The sequence below is a fragment of the Mustela putorius genome, unplaced genomic scaffold, assembly GCF_011764305.1.
Source record: "Mustela putorius furo isolate JIRA1106 unplaced genomic scaffold, ASM1176430v1.1 tig00000151_pilon_pilon_pilon, whole genome shotgun sequence".
Classification (NCBI taxonomy): domain Eukaryota; kingdom Metazoa; phylum Chordata; class Mammalia; order Carnivora; family Mustelidae; genus Mustela; species Mustela putorius.
This window is the reverse complement of record NW_025421296.1, coordinates 15,371,725-15,392,616: the sequence shown is the minus strand read 5'-3', so window position 1 is coordinate 15,392,616 and position 20,892 is coordinate 15,371,725. Positions and strand designations below refer to the sequence as shown.

General features: G+C 37.3%; 1 protein-coding gene across 2 annotated transcripts in view; it reads right to left on the bottom strand.

Moving 5' to 3' along the window:
- Positions 1-20,892, bottom strand: part of PXDNL (peroxidasin like) — a 522,967-nt gene that overhangs the window by 101,800 nt on the left and 400,275 nt on the right. For both annotated transcript variants that reach the window (XM_045075802.1, XM_013048441.2), the window contains 3 exons: positions 12,710-12,818; positions 10,603-10,760; positions 7,281-8,784 (listed from right to left, as the gene is read on the bottom strand). In XM_045075802.1, coding sequence (XP_044931737.1) covers positions 7,281-8,784; positions 10,603-10,760; positions 12,710-12,818 — 1,771 coding nt within the window. The remainder of the gene's footprint in view (positions 1-7,280; positions 8,785-10,602; positions 10,761-12,709; positions 12,819-20,892) is intronic.

The window sequence follows — 20,892 nt, the reverse complement described above, 5'->3', positions numbered from 1 at the left end:
AAGGAATTGGTATGGATGGATAAGTGTAAAAACCCAATTTACACCTAAGAAAACTTCATCTGGCCAAGGTGTTCAAACTGAGAATAGTTTTTGAATCCAGGGCCCTTGGGGAACTAAAATGAACCTCTCCAGGCTGCCACACTTCCCTGAACAGACTATCTGGTGTCTACAAAGCTGTTGCCTTGCGCTTGGCCGTGGGCTCATCTCTGGGGACTCAAAGATAAATTAGACAATTTATCTGCAACGAAGAAGAACATTCTCTTGGAATCCAGTCATTAAATTAATATGTTCTCTAGAAAAGAAGAAATGCGATGGGATGAAAATGACCAGGTGAGGGAAGGCTCTGAAAATGGCCTTTAGAGTCAAGCAATATGACTTGGCATAATTGTATAAGATGGTATACTTCTAAAATTACTGTTTAGAGAAAATATGATACTCAGGCATCTTGTGCGAGCTATGCCATGAAATGCTGTATGTGACCTTGGGAGCTAAGAGAGAGCCATCTGCAGTGCACCATATGTATAAAACAGGAGATAAGAGAGCTGAGGGAGAATGAAAAATAAATCCTGAGCAGAAAGGAGCAGAGATAAGAGGTGGAGAGAAAATTCTGGTCCTCTGGAGGCCTGGCTATATTTAAACAGTCTAGTCTCCTTCTGTAACTGAAAGAACAAAGTCACTCCTTCCTAAGGGATAGGAGACAAGGACAGTTGAGCAAGGACTAAGAACAGATGGTAGTTTCAAGTTTGGGGCGGGCACAACCATTTTGAGATAGGAGGTGGGGGAGCACCCACTGCACACAAGTGGGAACCCCTAAGGGGAAAAGGGAGGTGTTAAATAAATATGGGTTCCAAACAAATGTTTGTTAAATCAATAGGAGAAAACAGTATCCACAGGTGGCTTTAGGAATCTGAGTGCTCTAAAATATACATGCAGAATTGGGGGTACATAATTTTGCTGCAAAGGAAGATTCATAACTCCTAACATATTTTTTAAATGGTCTAACATAGAATGCCTAAGAAACACTATTTCACAGAAACTAAACTTGCTAACATACTAACCATTCACTAAAGGTACAGAGATGATGTTGATGAAAAGTCCTTTAAGGCAGGTACGAATATGGAAGTTAAGAAACATCCAGAAGAATGAGAGCCAGGAATCTTGAGAAAGGAAGGCCAAGACACGAGAAAGGTGACCAGCCTCCCTCGGGTGTCGGGATAGAGACAGATGGTGCAAGCTGTTGAGAAGGCAACATTGCAGAGTCTGACCTTCTGGTACTCAGGATGGAGAAAGGGGGGAAAACTAAATGGTTTTGTTTCTTTAATAGTATCAAATGAAGCAGCTATTAGATAGGTGCATGTACTGAATATAAATTATGTAATTGGTGAATTATAAGCTATTCTTTAATAAAGCTGAGGCAGCTGCACATCCCTGTGATAATGGGAGACAAATAACCTTGTATTTATTAAAGAACAAAAGTAACCAAAACCACAAAAAATCCACACATTTTCAAAAGAGGATTCAAAAATAGCCATCGAAATGGCCTCTCTGTGTTTGAAAATCTATGTTCTCCACTCAATGGATAATTAATCCTCACATTCAGCTCATTATATGTCTTGCAAAGAATAAAAAGAAACAGCATGATATTTTAGAGCGAAAACAACCCTATAAAAAAAGAAATCATTCGGGGCGCCTGCGTGGCTCAGTGGGTTAGGCCGCTGCCTTCGGCTCGGGTCATGATCTCAGAGTCCTGGGATCGAGTCCCGCATCAGGCTCTCTGCTCAGCAGGGAGCCTGCTTCCCTCTCTCTCTTTCTCTCTGCCTGCCTCTCAGTGTACTTGTAATTTCTCTCTGTCAAATAAATAAATAAAATCTTTAAAAAAAAAAAGAAAAGAAATCATTCATTTTCATGTAGTCTTTAAACAACTTCGAAAACTTAAACATTTTTGACAAGAAAAAGAGAAAGAGAAAGGGGGAAGGAATGAGGGTGAGAAGGAAGAAGGAAAGGACTAAGGGGGAGGCAGGGAGGAAAGGAAAGAAAGAAATTCCTGCAGCTCTTGGCACTGGAGGGAGTTAAGAAGCCTGTGCATCTCACAATCCTAGCAAAGGCTGTAGGTCTTCGGGTCCGAGAGAAGTGAAGTGAGCACAATAAAAGCCAAAGGGTATGATACAGCTCCTTCTGCTGCTTCTAGAGCTCCTGTTGCTTTCCTTTTTATCTGTCCGGATTCTATCTACGATTCCACTTGGGGAAAGTGTCCATTTCACCCATAAGTCTTAATATCTTTGGAGTGAGATAAGTTAGATGCTAATTACTAGATTAGACACTTCCATGCAGCACACTCTACAAGTCAGCAAGACCAATGGCTTCTAGTTTCTCCTACTAATCACACTAGCTCTGGTGCTTGCCAGGTCTTTCCTTCATATTTCTTATATCTCAAATGACCTCCGTTTGCCCTCTCAGAGGACAGTCTCTAATGGATAACTGCCACTCCTCTGTTAAGACGGAGTTATTTTTGTTCTGTTTTGTTTTGCATGATAGTTAACATGCAGTGTGATATTAATTTCAGGTATACATCCTACTGATGTAACAATTCTGCACATTCCTCAGTGCTCACTACAATAAGTATAGCCACCATCTGTCACCAAACAATGTTATTACAACATTACTATATTCCTCACGTCGTACTTTTCATTCTCCATGACTTATGTATTTTATGACTGTTAGTTGATACTTCTTAATCTCCTTTATTTATTTCATCCATCCTGCCAGCCCCCCTCCCTCTGGCAACCATCAGTTTCTTTTCTGTTTAAGAGTTGTTTGCTTGTTTGTATGCTCAACATCACTCATCATCTGGGAAATGCAAATCAAAACCACAATGAGATATCACCTCCCACTTGTCAGAATGGGTCACAGCAGAAAGACAAGAAATAATAATTGTTGGTGAGGGCGTGGAGATAAAGGAACACTGGTGCACTATTAATGGGAATGTAAATTGATGCAACCACTGTGAAAACAATATGGAGGATAGAACTTGGACACCACTTTCTTGAAGGAATCCATCATGATCTCCTAGCTGCTGTGGCTCCGCATGTCACATGACAGGGTTATGTGACTTGTCAGTTCCCCACGCCCCAGGCTCTGAGCTCCTTGAGGATAATCTCAAGTACCTCACCAATCTTACTGAAATGAACTGAAAGCTGACTAAAACAATGCCCCAGTGTGACTTTCTTGTGACAGACCAGGTATTCCTCATGGCAAAACTGTTGGTCATTCAAGAGGAAAGTTGTAGCATGGCTTCTGCATGTTGTTCTGGCTTTTTAAAAGCTACCTAAAGATCCAATGTGAAGGTACAAGGAAAATCAGATTTTACTTCTGGGTGGTAAACTGACACAAGGCTTCAAAATTAACTGAAGTAAAGAAAAGTCATTGGCTTTGTACACCAGATGACACATAAAGATGAGGTGATATATTCTGGAATATGAAGATACTATGTGTGAATTAAAACTATTAATTAAAGAGCACATTCTGAATTACCATTTTATTATATCACATACTCATTAACTGAAAAATATATATATATATGTTCTTAAACCTGAAAGGACCTCAAGGACATTTTAGTGAAACAACCTCACTTTATAGGTAAGAGAACAAAAGCTAATCTAAAGTCGTCCAAGATTGCACAACTCAGTCTGTCCAAACAGAAGGAACCTGGGCCTCCTGGCACCACCTTTCATTCCCCCATCACCCTCTGAGGTTTCTCTTAGTTTTACACTATCCCATGTAGCCCTTCTCTATGTCCCAAATATTTTTTTTGTATTTTTTTAATTTTTTATTTTTTAGTACAGGTCTGTGAATCACCAGGGTGTCCCAAATATTTTTAACTATTGCAAAATTTGTACAAGGTACAGCAAATACCAATTATTTTAAACAACCTCTTCTTCCCTGAAACCCTCATTTTCCGGTGCTCCCCATTCCTGCCCACAGAGATGATGGCTAATGACCCTGGGGTTAAGGGCTTCTGTCTGAGCTGCAGCTGCTGTTGGTTGAGCTGTCACCTGGGAGTCAGCAGAGTTTACCCACTTGCTCATCACAGTCATACTTGTGATTTGGATTATGCAATTCCTTAAATGTTACATAAAATAATGAAGCCTTTGTGTAAAAGAGGAGAGTACTTATTCCTGTAAAGACCAAATTCAGTGTTTTGGGAAGGGTTGTCAAATGGAGAATCAAACATCAATGCCAATTAGTTGCATGTTATGTTACTATGGGGGAATGATAGAAACATGTACAAGGAAACTGCATTCATACCATCACTTCCCTGGAAAATTCCTATTCCCCTTTCAAAACAAACTTTTACACACAAAAGATTCAGGCTGGGCACAAGCTTCTGAATTCTAATCAGCAGATCTGTATTAAACCAGCAATGACAAAACCAGAACACAGACTTTGCACCCTCCCCGCTTGCTGCCCCAAAGCACAAGTTACAGGACTTAATGTGTGCTCAAATGTGTAAAATTAAAATACTTAGGACATATGTCTGCATTATTTTTATGATTCTTCACTTCAGTCAATTCTTAAGCTGTCCTAATTATCTGAAATATGGAGTTTTTAACGTTCCAGGGCAGTATTTATTTTGTTGATTTTTTTTCAGCTGTTATTTTGTTGATTTAATGATATGCCCTACTTGTTTCTAAATTTGACTAAAGTGGTTTAGAAACAAACTTAAAACCACACTTGCAAAATAACACAGAAAGTAGAAGAAGTAACAAGTAAGAGGCGAGAGTAAAGCAGTAAGTGTGTAAATGGGCATACGGAAAGCCATGGCACCCTCCTTAGTGAAATCAGCTCCTGACAAACTGCTATCTATGTATTTAAAGATGGAAACTGTAAACACAACCCCAACTTATCTCTTTTGTGCTCGTGGTTGAATGATTCTGAGGTTGCTGTTTTATAAATTCACTATGAATGCCAGAGCAAAGCAAGACACTTGGCAGCCTAAGAGGAAAGTAAGATAGTCAGCTTCCTGGCCTCCCCACATCCACTCATGCTGGTCAGTCCTGCTTTCCTCAGGCTAAAGCCTTCCCCAAAGCAGGGATAAAGACTCATTACTAGGTTTCAGAAGACTCGGTGTTAACATCCCAAATGCATTAAAGGAGGACAAAGAAAGCCAGGTGTGTGAACACTCCATGTGCAGTGTATGAGCCACTGTCCATCTCAGAGTCCAGTCATGCCTTGCACTGGCCACTAGGAGTGTGCGTCCTGCAGCAGAGGGCCAGTCTAATGCTGTGTGTGGCAATGACATGCAGCCTGCTCCATCATACGTGAGAGTCAGAGGATTCAGGAAGACTTTGTGATGGGGACATTTTAAAAGGACACATTGCTCCTACTCTATAATTGGTGATGAATTTATAGGTTAGCTGCAAGTTGAGAAGTGGGACCCCAATAAGTCACAAAGCAAGACTTGCCCCCAGGTTTATTCAATGTAGATGACGTGTTTATAGGAAACATTTAAAATGATTGTAGTGTTGCAAAGACTGCCAAGAGCCTATCTCCCCTTCTTCTTTCTTCACCTGAATTGTGGTGGAATGGAATTCCTTGCTGCTAGCCTCTCCTTCTCCCAGGACAGCTTGTGCAGGTTAGCATTTCACAGAAAAGTCTTCCCGGACTCACTCTCTTGCTTTACAGAGAATGAAGATCAAACTCCCTTGCATGGCATGCAGGGTCCTTTGAAAGCTTCCCCTTGTCACCTTTCTACCCCCTCCTGCCATGCAGCCCCACACCTTCCTGCTTCTTTCCCTCTCCCTGGGATACTGCCTGCCATTCCCACTATTCAATTTATCACACTCAGAAAATTCCAAGAGAAGATCAAATGGCATCTTTTATCAGTAGCTTGGGTGACTCTTACACACATACTTTCCATTTCTCAGCTCTGTGTTTCCATAACATTCAATTCCCATCTCTATGACAGTCTTTTTCACACCAATTACAGCCAGCTCCCTGCATGTTGCCTGGCTCTCCAGAAAGCTATTTCTTTCATCTAGGGTCTCCGTGCTTAGCACAGGGCTGGATCAGAGCACATGTGCAATCTAATAATGATGCTGTCAACTGAAATGATAATGTTACAATAAATCTATCCACAGGTAAGACTTATTGATCACCTATGATGCACTAGAACTGAACTAGGCATCTGATACATTCTATATAGTTTCACCTTTGAACAACTCCGACAAGGAGGTAGTGTTTTCTCATTTTATATGTATTCTGAGATTTAAAACTGTTCAAATACTTTTCACAAGCTCTCATCACTAATAGATGATGGAATAGAGATTTAAACCAGGTCTCTATGAATCCAAAGTCAATGTGATTACAAATTCAATCTGCATGATGCTCTGATATTTTCTACATATATTACACATTTTCTTAGTCTAATATTCTACATAAGTATGAAATAAATTCTAGCGGCATAAAAAAATAACCTTAATATTACAAGAAAGGGCCTAATCTTGACAATTAGCACCATAATTTGCAATTTTAAGCTTCTATGAAAGATTTCAGATTAATATACCATAAGCTATCAGTAAGCATGTTAATCTTTTATATTTAGCCAATTACAGACAAAACTTCTTAATAAAATATTTCTTTAATTTTTTTTTTCTTAATATTCTGGAGGATGAAGGAGGGTAAGCATGAGGAGCAGTTGGAGTTGTTTACTGGAAATGTCCCATACTTGTAAGCGAAAAAGAAATTTGAATCTCACATGTAGAGAACATAATATTAATACTTTACTGAAAGGCACTAATGATGTAGTAAATAAACCTCGACTTACATTCTGATGATAAATTTAGATTATTTGTTCGACAAAAACTAATTTATGTTTTGATTTCCCTACTTTGCTCTGCCTAAAAAAGCAAATGTGATGGACTTATTATAAGGCTTTACATTCGAACTTTAGACCTTACTGCATCAATAAAAAGGCCTTGACTGGATTACCACCCAACAGGAATGCAGGAGACCAGCCCACCTCTTCTAGTTGAAATGTACTAGCAAGTACTAGCAGGGAGGCAGCAATATTTACACTTACAAAGGAAGTGGGTAGACAGAGGGGTTTACTGCTTAGTCTCTAGAAATCCTTCCTTTAGTATTTGACTTTTGCCACAATAACAATCATTAAAGGCTCTGCAGTTAACATCCCCAGGCAACCAAATCCATCCATACAAAATGTCCTTTAACACTTCTCCCTCTCGGAGGAAACATATAAATCTAAGCAACATTTGCACACTTACTTTTTCAGTTTTTGTCGAATCTCTGAATCTTTAATCTCATTTTGAAGATCCTCAAAATTTTCAACAGATGTCAAATTGCAGAAAACTCTGAAGTCAGCATAGGGAGGGATCCCGTGGTCTCGCCCCCTTTGAATGTTGGTGGCAGCCAAATCCAGCGCTACAGAGTGGGCCATGGAGAACAGCTTCTCTGTTAGCTCTACACTGAGCAGCTGGGAAGGCACCCGCAATTTAGCGGCCACACCAAATAATCCTCGAAGGAGTGGATCTATCCCACCTTCCTCGATTATTCTGGAGGGTGAAAAGAAAGCTTTATGGAGTGGAAGGTGGCCTTCAGGGATTTCTCCGAAGGTGTCATTCAGTCGATAAAGAATAGGATTGATTAACGTGTGACCAAATCTGAAGGCTGCAGTAGCAAAAGAGTTAATGATCCCTGCATTCACATTGGGGTTGTAGCCCTGGTAATCCTGCAGCATCTTCATGCCAGGTTCCCCCAGAATCTTGGGCAGCCAGTGGCTGTAGGTAATGTGCTGCAGCTGAGCACCTACAATCTTCCTTGCTTCATGATAAAGGGTGTCTCCGTCCCAGTGGGGATTCAGGGCAGACAGCTCCGTGACGACCCTGTTGTGTTCCCGAAACCACAAGGTGTGCATGGCTGTGAGGGCCAGCTGCTCGTTTGCCCTGTGGTCCCCGGCCAGGAAACAGGGGCTGCGGCTGTCCTGCTCTGGCCTTGTGCACTCAGTGGGTGGGCCCGAGGAAAAGGGCAGTAAGGGCTTTCCGGATGGGACCCATGGCAAGCCTGTCCTCAGGAGTCCCCGGGGCTCTGAGTAGTCTCGCAGAATTTGAGATTCCCGCTCTGAACTCCCATAGATATTAGAGGCATCTATATATGCTGTGAGCTGGTTAATCTGTTCTCTCGCGTAGACTGAATTCATCACCAAGGAGGTCATGCCGCTGCCACACACAGGGCTAGAGCGTGCAAAGAACATGCATGGCGCTCCAGTCCCTCGGGGATCAGAGTCGGGAATGATGATGGGGAAGCAAGGCGGATCATTCGTACACTCCGAGCTACACAGCCGCCCGTCAGAGAAGCGAGATGTGCTCAACGCAGGCACTGTGTGGTCCAGATCATGGTCTAAAAATTGGCCCCACTGCATGAGCATGTGTGTGTATTGATGGTCAGGGGTGACAGTGGCCGTAGCCACCAGCTCTGTGGAGACCAGCCTGGGCGGTGGGAGCGGAAGCCGGCCCGACAGGGTGTGACGGCCGACCCCACGTGGCACGTTGAAGCCGTTCTCGTAGGCAGGCTTCAGGATGCGCTCAAAGGCAGTCAGGGAGGCACCCCACGTGGGGTGCTGCAGGTTGTTGCACGTCCCATCCTGGGCTCGGTACTTCTGATGGAAACACATGTCAGAGCAGTTGGGCACCTGCCTGTGGGCTGTACATCCAGATAAGTTGGCGATGAGGCTGAGGTAGTGCGGGGACACCAAGTCATTGTAGCGGAATTCTGAAACAGAGCCGCAGAGGCGATGAAGAGAGCTGTCCTTGAGGAGGAGCGAGAGGGAGACCTCAACCCAAGGTGCCCTAGGGATGGGCCATTCTAGGCAGGCAGAAATCTTTCCTACATCCATTAGGACAAAACAGAAAGTTCTAATAAAAATGGGGGGGGGTACTTAGCGATGCCTCTCTTATGACGAGACACTAATGGCTAGAACGAACAGAAAAGGAGAGACATGTCCCAATTCCCATCAAACTCTTAATTCTGTGACTTTACCAATACAATATTGGTAAGGGTTTGGTAAGCTCTCATCACGAGATTGTAATATTGTTTTTTCCACTTCCGATTTCTTTCTTTCAGGTTTTATTCTCCTGGAAGACAGGATCTAAGACTTGCTAGCATGAATGGTATGAATATTAACCTGCGTGATAGTTGATAAAAAGGAATTTAGCAGTAACTTTTAAACTACCACAAGCTGTCATTCCCCTGGGAATGTGCAATATAACCTGGAGACGTTTTGGAGCCAATCTTTTAACAGAGCTTAAAATTGCAGCATAATCTTAAATCCTCAAAGACTATTCACTAAATCCTATTTGCTAAGAATTATTATCCCTACTTAATCATCAGAAACTGGCTAATGATACCAGGACCATTTGTCCTTTTGCTGTGTAAGCTGGTCTCTGGCTGGACCCTGAGATATCTTAATCTTGGATAGATGCAATAATCTTCCTGTATATAAAGACATGGATCCTGGCTTCACTTTTAGGGTAAACTGATCCTGGAGCGGGGGGGGGGTGTCTTTAACTTTACGAATAATAAAAGAGAGATAGAACAACGTAATGCTTTTTTTCTTGAGAATATTTTGTAAAAATTCTTTAATATTTTAGATCAGAATATATACTCAGTTTGGTAATGAACATGCATATTTTAGCAAACCTAAATTTCTATAGATATTGATTGCTTATTCTCTAGTTATGAATTTAGACTGTTAATCTTGAAAATTCCAAGACTTGGAATTAAACAGCTAGAACTTTGATTCAAGTGCTAATATGGACTAAATGAAAATTTCACTTGGATGTTTTAGTTAAGGAAACTCTGAACCCCAAGACACAATGGATCAATGGGAGCTATTAAATACAGCTTTTTAAGTAATTGTATAGGAGTGAGCCAAGCACAGAAAGGTACTTGTGCACAGCATCTTGGTTTATTTTCTGAAGGGGAGTAAAGAAACCTCTAGAAGTTGCTGTTGTGCTTACAGAACAAATAGTGTATAGCAAAGGATCACATTTTTACTTCACTTTAAAAAGAAAGACTTAGAAAATCAGAAAGATTTCTACATCACTCTCATTTAACATTTACTAAATAAAGGTCTGGTTTTAGAAAAAAAATACAAGAGAACTTTAGTACAGCAACAACAAAAACGATTGGGAAGGATAGATATGTTATAGGTAGAGAAAGGAATTCAAATAAATTCACTGAATGATTTAGGTGATTCCAGTAACAAGGAGAGGACCATTACCCTGGGAATAAAGCTTTTTTCATAGGAAGGAGTAATATCTTTCAGATTCCAAAAGTAAGTTCACCTAAAATGGGCTCCCTAAATTTACTAGACATATATAGCTGATAGAAGTTGACAGGTTTGAATATCTATTTATCATCTTTTCTTTTGAATTACAGTTCTTACAGGAAATATCTGCATTCATTTGGCAAAGTGGTAAATTAATGTCTACCTCACATGGTGTTTTGAAGATTAAAAACTGAGGGTTTTGGTCAGTTTTGCAAATGAACATAAGCTAAGAACGAAAGAAACACCTCCGAGAAGCTGACCTCTGCCCTCCAAATCAACAGTGAGCCCCTGCTTCACATGTTCCTGGATCAGCAGAAGTGTGTGCTCAAAAATCTCCCCAGCTCTTGCTGTCTCCACAGTAAATGGGTCATGTGGATAACGAAACCGAGCCAGCAGATCACCAGGGGTGCGAGGTTTTCTGCAAATGACAAGAGACGTTACTGTTCATAAGGCAAAACTGCAGAATCCATGTGCATTTAAGAATATAGTTCCCAAACAATCAAGAAGAAGAAAAGCTTCACCACCAGAAAATAAGCTTCACAGGGGGAACAGAGAGTTCTTTTCCTATTTTGTTAATGAATGAATCCCAAATGCCAGTGACAGTGCTGAACTCAAAAAATCTGTTTTTAATGAATCAATGATTTAAGGAACATTTTTTTTTTTTTTTGGAAAAAGCAACATCTATGGTGAAAGTTATAAACTTGGTTTCCACACGTATGTCCTAGGGGGCTCAGTAAACCCTCTGAAACAGTGTGCAATACACCAAAACACAGTTTCTGGGTGTTGGTACTGTCTGTCTTCTCTTTCCTCAAATGTAACTTCCTGGAAATTCCTGTTTACATTTAAAACCCTGCACGGGACGCCTGGGTGGCTCAGTTGGTTAAGCAGCTGCCTTCAGCTCGGGTCATGATCCCAGCGTCCTGGGATCGAGTCCCGCATCGGGCTCCTTGCTCGGTGGGGAGGCTGCTTCTCCCTCTGCCTCTGCCTGCCATTCTGTCTGCCTGTGCTTGCTCTCTCGCCCTCTCTCGCTGATAAATAAATAAAATCTAAAAAAAAAAAAAAAACAACCCTGCACAACCATTGCCCTCGCCATGAATCTTCCTGGTAAGTCTGACAAGTTACCACTTTCTCAATTACTTCTGTATGCTCATACACATCTCTTACATACACAACTAGATATACTTAAATTGTTGACATATTGTCTCTTCTACTATAGAAGGACTCTGTCAGGAATGCGATGGTGCTTTATTCATTTTTATATTCCACGTACCGAACCTACCAACCAGCACCAGTAGTGGTTTATATGCATTGAAGAATTGAACTAAATAAGTGAAAAGAGTATTAGTCACTAAGAATGTGAAATCATTTTAGATCTTTTGGTCAGCTAAAGTATGTCTGGTCCTCTACATCTGAAATCATAACTTTGATCATAGAACAATAGTAACGATATTAATGCTCACTTAGAGTAAGCCCTTTCTATATGGCAGACACTGCTGAGACACTTTATCTGTATTATTCAGTCTTCCTAGCACGTCCATGAAACAGATTCCGTCATTATCCCCATTTTATAGGCAAGAAGTGTGAGGTACTAAGATGCTTAATTACTTGCCCAAGGTCACCCAGATAGGAAGTGATGTAGTGAGGAATCACAATAAGAATATAAATAAGGTGTGTGGCTCCAGAACACAAGTCCATGATCAGCAAGCCATGCTGTTTGTGGGTATGCGGGGAACAGAGCTATACTTGATTATGGCATTATAAGGTATTCTTTTAGACCAACAGCTGCAAAGGCTGGGTATATATTTTATTTGACTTTGAAGACAATAGTCATGTTTTCTAATATGTCAGATGATGCAAAGCATCCCATATACCTCCATCAGAACTGATGGGGACTTTATAGAACCTGAAGGCTTCACTACACTAAATATATTCTGATTCAAATTAAAATAACCAAAATACTACATATCCTAAGCAAAACTTTCACCTGTGATCTATCAGTTTATGACCAGATGTGATCAAATTGATGAACACTTTCAATTCCTGGAGTGCCAGGAGCACTGGGTCTGGCCCTGGTGGACCCTGACCTAACAGAACCCATTACCTGATACCTATCATGGGACAACATAGAGTGGATCTGCAATGTAGATTTATGACATTTAGATTCTATGGGGAACAAGTTTAATTTTCTCTGAGACTGAGCTGGCAGTGGTGGAGAGCCCAGAGGGTGATAACCCACACACAGACTGAAGAAAAGACACGCTTTTGGCAATCTTATGCACGATGCTTGCTGTGATTTATGGAGATTATAAAAACCAAGTAGGACTGAAGTGAAAACAATTTTGTAATCAAAATAAAATAAATTCTTACTGTGAAAACAAATGTCTTCGTGTGGAGTTAATTGCACTGTCAACCCTCTGTACAGCATCAAGAATGGATGATTCAACAAAGTCATCGCCAGCTTGTCTACCCTGTATTGCTTTGAAAATCAATTCCATGATTAAAAGTATCAAACAAACCTTGAAGTTAGGAATGATCTCATATAAATGGCATTACAGAAACATCCAAGACAATAAAAATGTTATACAGTGTCCACATGATACTGTCCATTGCAGAAGAGTAGGTAATTATCCTGAACCAAAGCTTCCAGCAACAGTAACAGCATTATTTAGGGAACTAAAGCATTCCAAAAATCTAGTAAAACTATGTGAAATATTTCCTTTTTTACAACACTGATTCAAATGGGATTCAACTCTGTTAGTAATTTGTCATCTTCAGAAAGGTATGAAATGCCTATCTCTTCAGCCACCTTGCTTTAATGTTAAACATTAAATTGAAGTAAATATTATCACATCCCTATGGAGATTTCTTAAAGCAAGAATTGAACTCTCAGTAATATTTCAGTGAAAAATAATTCATGTTGTTTCTATAGCTCTTCAGTGTGTGAGAATTCTATCAAGTTGAATATTATAGACAAAGAAAGCTTTGTGGAGTTGATAATCTTCAACATATTAAATCTTCTCCAGGTAATGGTTTAAGAAATTTAAGGTAAAGAAAGAAAATGTTATTAAAAATGATCATGGACATTAAAGACCCATATAAGAAAAATAATTAAGCATATCCATATTATTTGATTCATTTTTTATAATACTTAAAGAATTTATGGTAATACTTCCTTAGCACTGTTGAATATTGAACACAAGAGTAAGTATAGCCCCGAAAACTGAATCTGAAAATAATGTCAAAAAGGAGATATAACAAAATGAAAACTTTAAATAAAAGTAGGAAGGCATGGGACGCCTGGGTGGCTCAGTGGGTTAAGCCACTGTCTTCGGCTCAGGTTATGATCCCAGGGTCCTGGGATCGAGCCCCAAATCCTCTCTCACTGCCTGCCTCTCTGCCTGCCTCTCTGCCTGCTTGTCATCTCTCTCTGTCAAATAAATAAATAAAATCTGAAAAAAAAAATAGGAAGGCGTGTGGATTACATATTGTCACTTATATAACATATTATATAGTATAATATAATGTTGAAATATTACATATGTGCATTTATATGTATATAAGTAGATAAGTGTATATATATATGTATGTATGTGTGTATATATATATATATATATATATATATGCTCATGTATTTTGCAGTAGATGAATGCAAATAGCATTCCACATCTGGTTGTTACAAAAAAATTCCTTTATATTGTGATAATGTATACATACTAGATTGTTAATTGTTCTAAAAGATCGCCAACATAAAAATTTTTAAGAAAAAGTAGCAGTGATGCAGATATTATAAGAAAACCAGTAAAATCAAGGTCTCTGCTCAAAGACATTCTTGATAAACTAGATTATAGGCAGTAATTATGAGTTAGAGGCTATACTGTCAGTTCAATTTAGTCTTTATCATGACCACAATGTTAAAGCTCTGGAAGGTCAGTTTTACATTTTATAATTCAAAAATAACGTGGTATTAACTATACATTAGCTAAAGATACTTGAAAGAAAGCAAAGATAAATTGATTAATTTAATTAAATGAAATTGATAATTTCTATTCAAGGGAAGACATAAGTAAAAAAGGTAAAGAGGTCATAGATAAATAACATAATAGGTAACATGTTTGTAATTTCTATATTTCTAAATAGAAATAATATTCTATTTCATTCAAGGAATTCCTGTAATGCACCAAGAAAAAATATATACATGCACATTATAAAAGAAGAAACCCCCAAAGTTATTAAGTATATGACAGATGTTGAAAACCACTTAAAACCTCAGAAATAAAATTTAAAATATCAATAAACTTCTATCTTATGCTTATTCTAGCAAAATAAAAAACCTTATTACTGCCAAGTTTTAGGAGGGGTGAGTGGACACACCCCTTGTGAGAATGTAGAACTGATGCTCTTATTTCCAAGATTTTGTTTAGGGTTAGGCATATTTTTTATTTTGTTTTTACTTAATAAAATGACATGTGGACACCCTCTCACCCAGCAATTTGATTCCTACAGATATATCTAGAGAAATTCTGATACAAATCCATAAAGGGCAAAAAATGAGAATGTTAATTGCAACTTTGTATGAAAGGAATTAGGGAAAATTGTCAGCAATGGAAGTGTGGGTGAGAAAAAAAATGTGGTGGATTTACAGTATGAAATATCATGCAGCAGTTAGAATTGGTGGGACGACACATGCATGGATACTAAAAAAAGAGTACTTAATGTAAAAATTAGAAAGCTGAAAGAATAAAAGAATTTAATTAAATCATTTTACTAAATAAAATATTTATTTATGTAATGAATATTAATATTTATAAATATAATAAATGCATTATAGCTGTTACATGACATAATGAGCATGATGGGAGTAGGGTATTGGCTTATAAGGAGATGGATTAATTAATCAATCGATTAAGCATTCAATATAATTGCAATGACTATGAGAATACCTAGTATTTTCAATATACCTTACATGATATGCCTCGTGATAGTTCAAAACAAGTCAGTAAGAATGAGCCTACTGAATTTGTTACTTTTACTTGGAAATAAAGGAAATGAGATCAATCCAATCAATCTGTGCTGGCCTATGATGTTAGCCTTTTCTCTATTGTTTCCCTTTCAGTCCTTCACTTGTGAACTTCAAGTGTAGAGAGTGGCATCAATGATGTGTTCTTATTCATGACAATTACTGTCATTGGACCCCTGCAACTGTGTGAATAAAATACAATCAGGGCTCTATCAAAGCTTGCATGTAGGACTGAGTTATCACATAGCTGACAATACCAGCCAAAACTCAAAAGGCTGTTCACTGTGGCAGACAGAACTTGGAAGGGATATTTAAATTTTGGGAAAGCATCAATTAACATGTTCATCTGAATTTTATTTGTTTTATAATTTTGCTTTTATTCTGTTCATAAAATAGTTTTGCTATTATGGTTGTATAAAATTTACAAGCATAAGTCTTTTTACAACACCTGTTCTTCATCTTCCAACTCATTCATAGAGTGGAAATAATAAGACTTCTTCAACATACAGTTGAGCCAAACATATAGTTGGGCCAAATATGATTATTAAATAAAAAAGACATGTAAAGTTCTTTGAAAACGTCATGTCACAATGCAAATATAAGTTGCCTTTCAGTGACTGTTATGTTCTAATCCCATAAGTAATCCATATCTTCACATAATTATTGATTGCTGCTGTGTTGTCATTTGTTCAGCCTGACCTGCTTTTTCTCTTTATTAATAAGAAACCAACACGTGTGGAGATGTGAAAAGAAAAGGAAAATAGCAAGAAAGGTGGCAGAACATGTAAACTTGTTTGAAATAATTAAATTTTGATGTGCATAAATAGAAAACCATAAAGTTGTTTGTTCACAGATTATTAAAAGTACATTAAATATGTAATATGTTCACACAGAAAATACTTGTGGTAACAAGAACTCTTTCTCACTTATGTCATTTCAATTATGAATTTTTTAAGGTTTCATAGTTTTATGATAAAATAAAACTAAACTCTTTATTATTCATTCGGTCTCAGTATTGTTTTAGTTGTTGTGGTACAAATTGCAAACAGATTACCATAAATGTTTCCAGAAGAGCACTGTATTATGCAAAGTGAATTCAGTTTATTGGGGCACATTTAGAATCAAACAACACTGTTAATATTTTATGTCTTAAAAACTACCTCAATTAATGTTGTAGGGATAGAATGATCAGAAAACTCTGAGTATATTCTCTATTTTTTTATGCAAAATCTTCTAGAGAAGGAGGAAGAACTAGATCATTTTCTTTTAAGTCTTGGGGTTAAAAAAGGAGAAAAAGCCTCAGTAGTGTTATGAAATTAAGCAAGTTCCTGGTGAACATCTATGAGACTCTATCACCTCCAAGGCAGATAAAGTCAAAAGATAAATTTGAGTCCTTTCAGGAAGGGGGCCTTTAGGTGTAATGACCCACCAACTCCTGTGTGCCCACTCTGTCGGAGCACAGCCTAGATGGGAGAGAATAGGAGTCAGGGAGGGACTAGGTGGCGTCTGAGGAGGGACTTCCAAGCAGAACAACCGCACCCCCGCCCTCACTCTCACAAAATACCTAGACCTCAATGAAAGAGTTTCTTTCACAACTGAGTATTCTTTATCTCCCCAACCCTCCTGAAGGAAAGTGGCCAGATAAGGTAACTATCATTAATCAAATAGGACTTCCCACATGAAATCTTCCACTAAAGAGAACAGCGGACCAACCACTGAGCCTGGAGAGGGCTCTCCTAGGAAGCCAGACACTCCCACAGCATATAAATGGATATGAACAACTGCCTTTGTGAAATCATTTTCTTTGAACAGCAATAACGCTGCCTTACTCATCATTTTGCATCATTGAATATGTAAATGGGTTCACTGTCTTGCAAGCTCCACCGTTTTTTTTTCCAGAGACAGAAAAGGAAAGACACTACTTTTTTTTGGTCTTAATAATTGAATTGAGCCTTTTATTTTGATTATTCTCTTCCCTTATAATTTTATGACTATCCAAACACAACTCTACTAAAAATCTCTTCTTAAAATTTAGTGCTATTTTTTTAATATATTTTTTTTGAATGTGGCTTAGCTCAGGATAGACATATGTGTTCAATATAGATTTTATGTATAAATGGATTGGAAATATATCAAATATGGTTAAAGGTATTATAAACATACGTATATGTATACTAGGTATATGCTGTTATTTAAAAAATATTCCACCATTCATTGTATTATTAAAGTTTGCCAAGGTAAACAAGATTGTCACATAACTATTAATTATTATGTAAATTAATTCATGTCATATTCAAAGTAAATAAACAAATATAGTTAAATAGCAATTAAAAATGATTTAGTATCAATTTCATTTCATTGATATATTTGAGTAAACACAATTAAAATTTTCTGATACTTCATAGTTATTTCATTGTATAACAACTGCAATGGTTTTGAAACAGATGTTTGATCTAGACAATAACAACTGGATTAGAATGTAAAAAAATCTGTGAGTTATTCATTCGGAATTTCAAAAAAATAACTAGATCCCAAAAGCATCAAATAAGTTAATTGAAAATAACACTTGGAACAAGTGGTAAATGCCCAATAAATGTTAACTTTTTCTTAGTAGTAATATTAGTATCTGTTTAATACAGGTTATTTACTTAACATAATAGAAAAGGTTCTCATTAACTTAAAACCAACTAATGTAGCCTTAATTCTCATTTATAATTTATCAGGTTGAGAATATAGTCAAAGTAGAGAATACTCTAAACAGAAATATCATTTAGAAAGTTATTGCAGAATGACCATAGATTGAACTATGAAAGAGGAGGTTATATGGAGAAATGGAAAAGAAGCAATATTTGGAGGAAAAACTGGTGAGACGTGGCAGTTAGGGTAAAGAAGGAAGAGGGAGCAGGAAAAAATCAGAAAACTTTCTGGCTTCCTCCTTACAGAACACGGTCTGATTTAAGGACTGCCAGGAAGTTAGAAGGTCTTGAGGCGAAAATGAGGAGTTCAATTTGGCATACATTCAAGATCAGTTTTTAATCTATGGAATCGGAAGACCTGTGGATTATCCAAAAATGAAATGTTCAACATACAATTAGATACCCAACTCAGAATTTCAAAGAAGACAACATTGTTTGGATTTATTTTTTATATCATTACAAACAGTATTTACGTGGTATTTGTGCTCCAAAACTCTCATTGAATCCATGCTGTGTCACTATTTCACTTTTAGCCAGTCTACATATTATTCCAATGTCTCATTGGTAAACATTCTGTCATATAGACATGCTCTAAACTACTTCCTGACAACTGTTGCACATTTGAATGCTATTGTAGAAACAGAATTTCTATGCCAAGAAGGACTCTTGAGTGTCCAGCTCCACCTTTTTTAAGAAACGAGAAAATTAATTCCAGTTATGGGTGAGGTATCCAAAGTGGCTGAGATCAATAAAGGTAAGTTTCCTGATTTAACCCAGGATTTTTCCCACTATCTCAACACAAAGTATTTTGAGGACACCATCAAAGGATAGGTTCCCAGTAAACACCGTAACAGCCTTAAAGGTTTGTAAAAATTTATTAAAACTATTAAAAATCTGTTACATCCATGAAGGAAAAAACTCCTTAAAAAAATCACAATTTGTGGGAACCCTTCTTACTTTTGCTATTATAAATGTCTTACTTTGAGTGTCACTCATTCAAATGCTATATATATATATATATATATATATATAGCATTTGATGCTATATATATATATAAATATGCATATATATAAATATGCTCAGTCATATATATATATGTATATACATATATATATATGTATATACATATACATATGTATATATATATATATCCCAGATTTTCCTTAAATTGTCATTGTATATTTTTATTCTTTTAGATGACTTTGTGCAGTTGTATTCCCAGTACAGAATAGCAACTCACAAGGCATGATACTGTTTGTATCAATTCTTACACAATGAGCATAGTTACAACATTCCATCACTGCTTAATTCGGGCATTAAGATTGGAAAATCCTCCTATAATGCATGGTCTTTTCCTTTTAATTAGGATAACTGGTGAATGAAAGGGTCTAAGTCATAAAATGTTCCATAAGTGATACTTTATATTGACACACTTCCTCCTATACTGCAATTTGGGTTGTGTGAACACACATACATACACACACACTTAAATCTTAAATGTATTCAAAAATTTAAAATTTATATCTTCATATTTTTACTTCTCTTTATAAAAATATTTCTAATATCGGGGCAGTTGATATGCTGATATGCTGATATGTGGCTAAATATGCTCAGTTATTAAGCATCTGCCCTTAGGCTCAGGTCCTGATCCCAGGGTCCTGGGATAGAGCCCCACATCAGGGCTCCCTGCTCAGCAGGAAGCCTGCTCCTCCCTCTCCCACCCACTCTGCTTCTGTTCCCTCTCTCGCTGTGTCTCTCTCTGTCAAATAAATAAATAAAACCTTTAAAAAATATTTCTAATGTCATAAAATGTATTTGGTACAAATATAAATTAATTTCTCCTTAAATTGCTATAAAAATGTTTCAAGAGCAAAAAACATTATTTTCTTCTTGACTGAATAGCTTCTTTTGTACTACTTTATCTCTATAGCCTGACTTTCTGCTCTCTATACAATAGAGTAGAATATTGGTAAATGCTACTTATCAGTGTTTTAAAATCTGGTAATAGAGTGACTGATACATTTTAATCGAATGTTTTACTTTTAATGTGTGTATATAAAATGGATTGTTAAATTTCAGTTTACCACAATGAAATTCTTATGTTGGAGGTTCTAAAATATTGACCACTGTAATTATAGTCTGTGTGTATGTGGCAGAGCAAAACAGAGACAAATGGAGAGAATAAGAGGCAGAGAGAGAATATTTGTTTGTTTGTATATGTGTTTGTTTAGTAGTAAATATTTCTAGCATCTCTTGAACCTAAGATAGTATTTTAAATTTTATAATAAGTTTTTTCCAAAATGCTCAAGAATATTTTTTCATTGATCTCATAAATAGTTAAGCAGTAGAAAAGGAGCTCTATAAATTTATAAAAAGAAACACAACTATTATAGATTCTAAATCAGGAAAAACATGAACTCATAGCAGATACCAAATAAAGCTAAGATTTTGTAACTTTAAGAAATTTTATGTGATAAAGAATTTCTGACCCTGCTAGAATAAATATTCGCTAGTTACTAGATACATTGTTATAATTTTAAGGCTAATATTCTACAGAGAATACTTTTTACTATACAGTATAATAAATATATAAAGATGGCTGCACCATTAATGAAAATATATCATTATATAAAATACCCAGACAAATGGGTATTTGGAAGTTTGATTTCTCCCGAGAATTTTCAGATGTAAGAAGATGAAACTATTGTACTACATGAAGGGAAGGCAATGACATCTTTAAGGATGTGACTTAATTAAATAAATCTATTTTTATCCAAGCCTCTATTTATAATGAGAAGAGTTACCCAATAGGTTTAGAGACCAGTAAGAGCTGGAA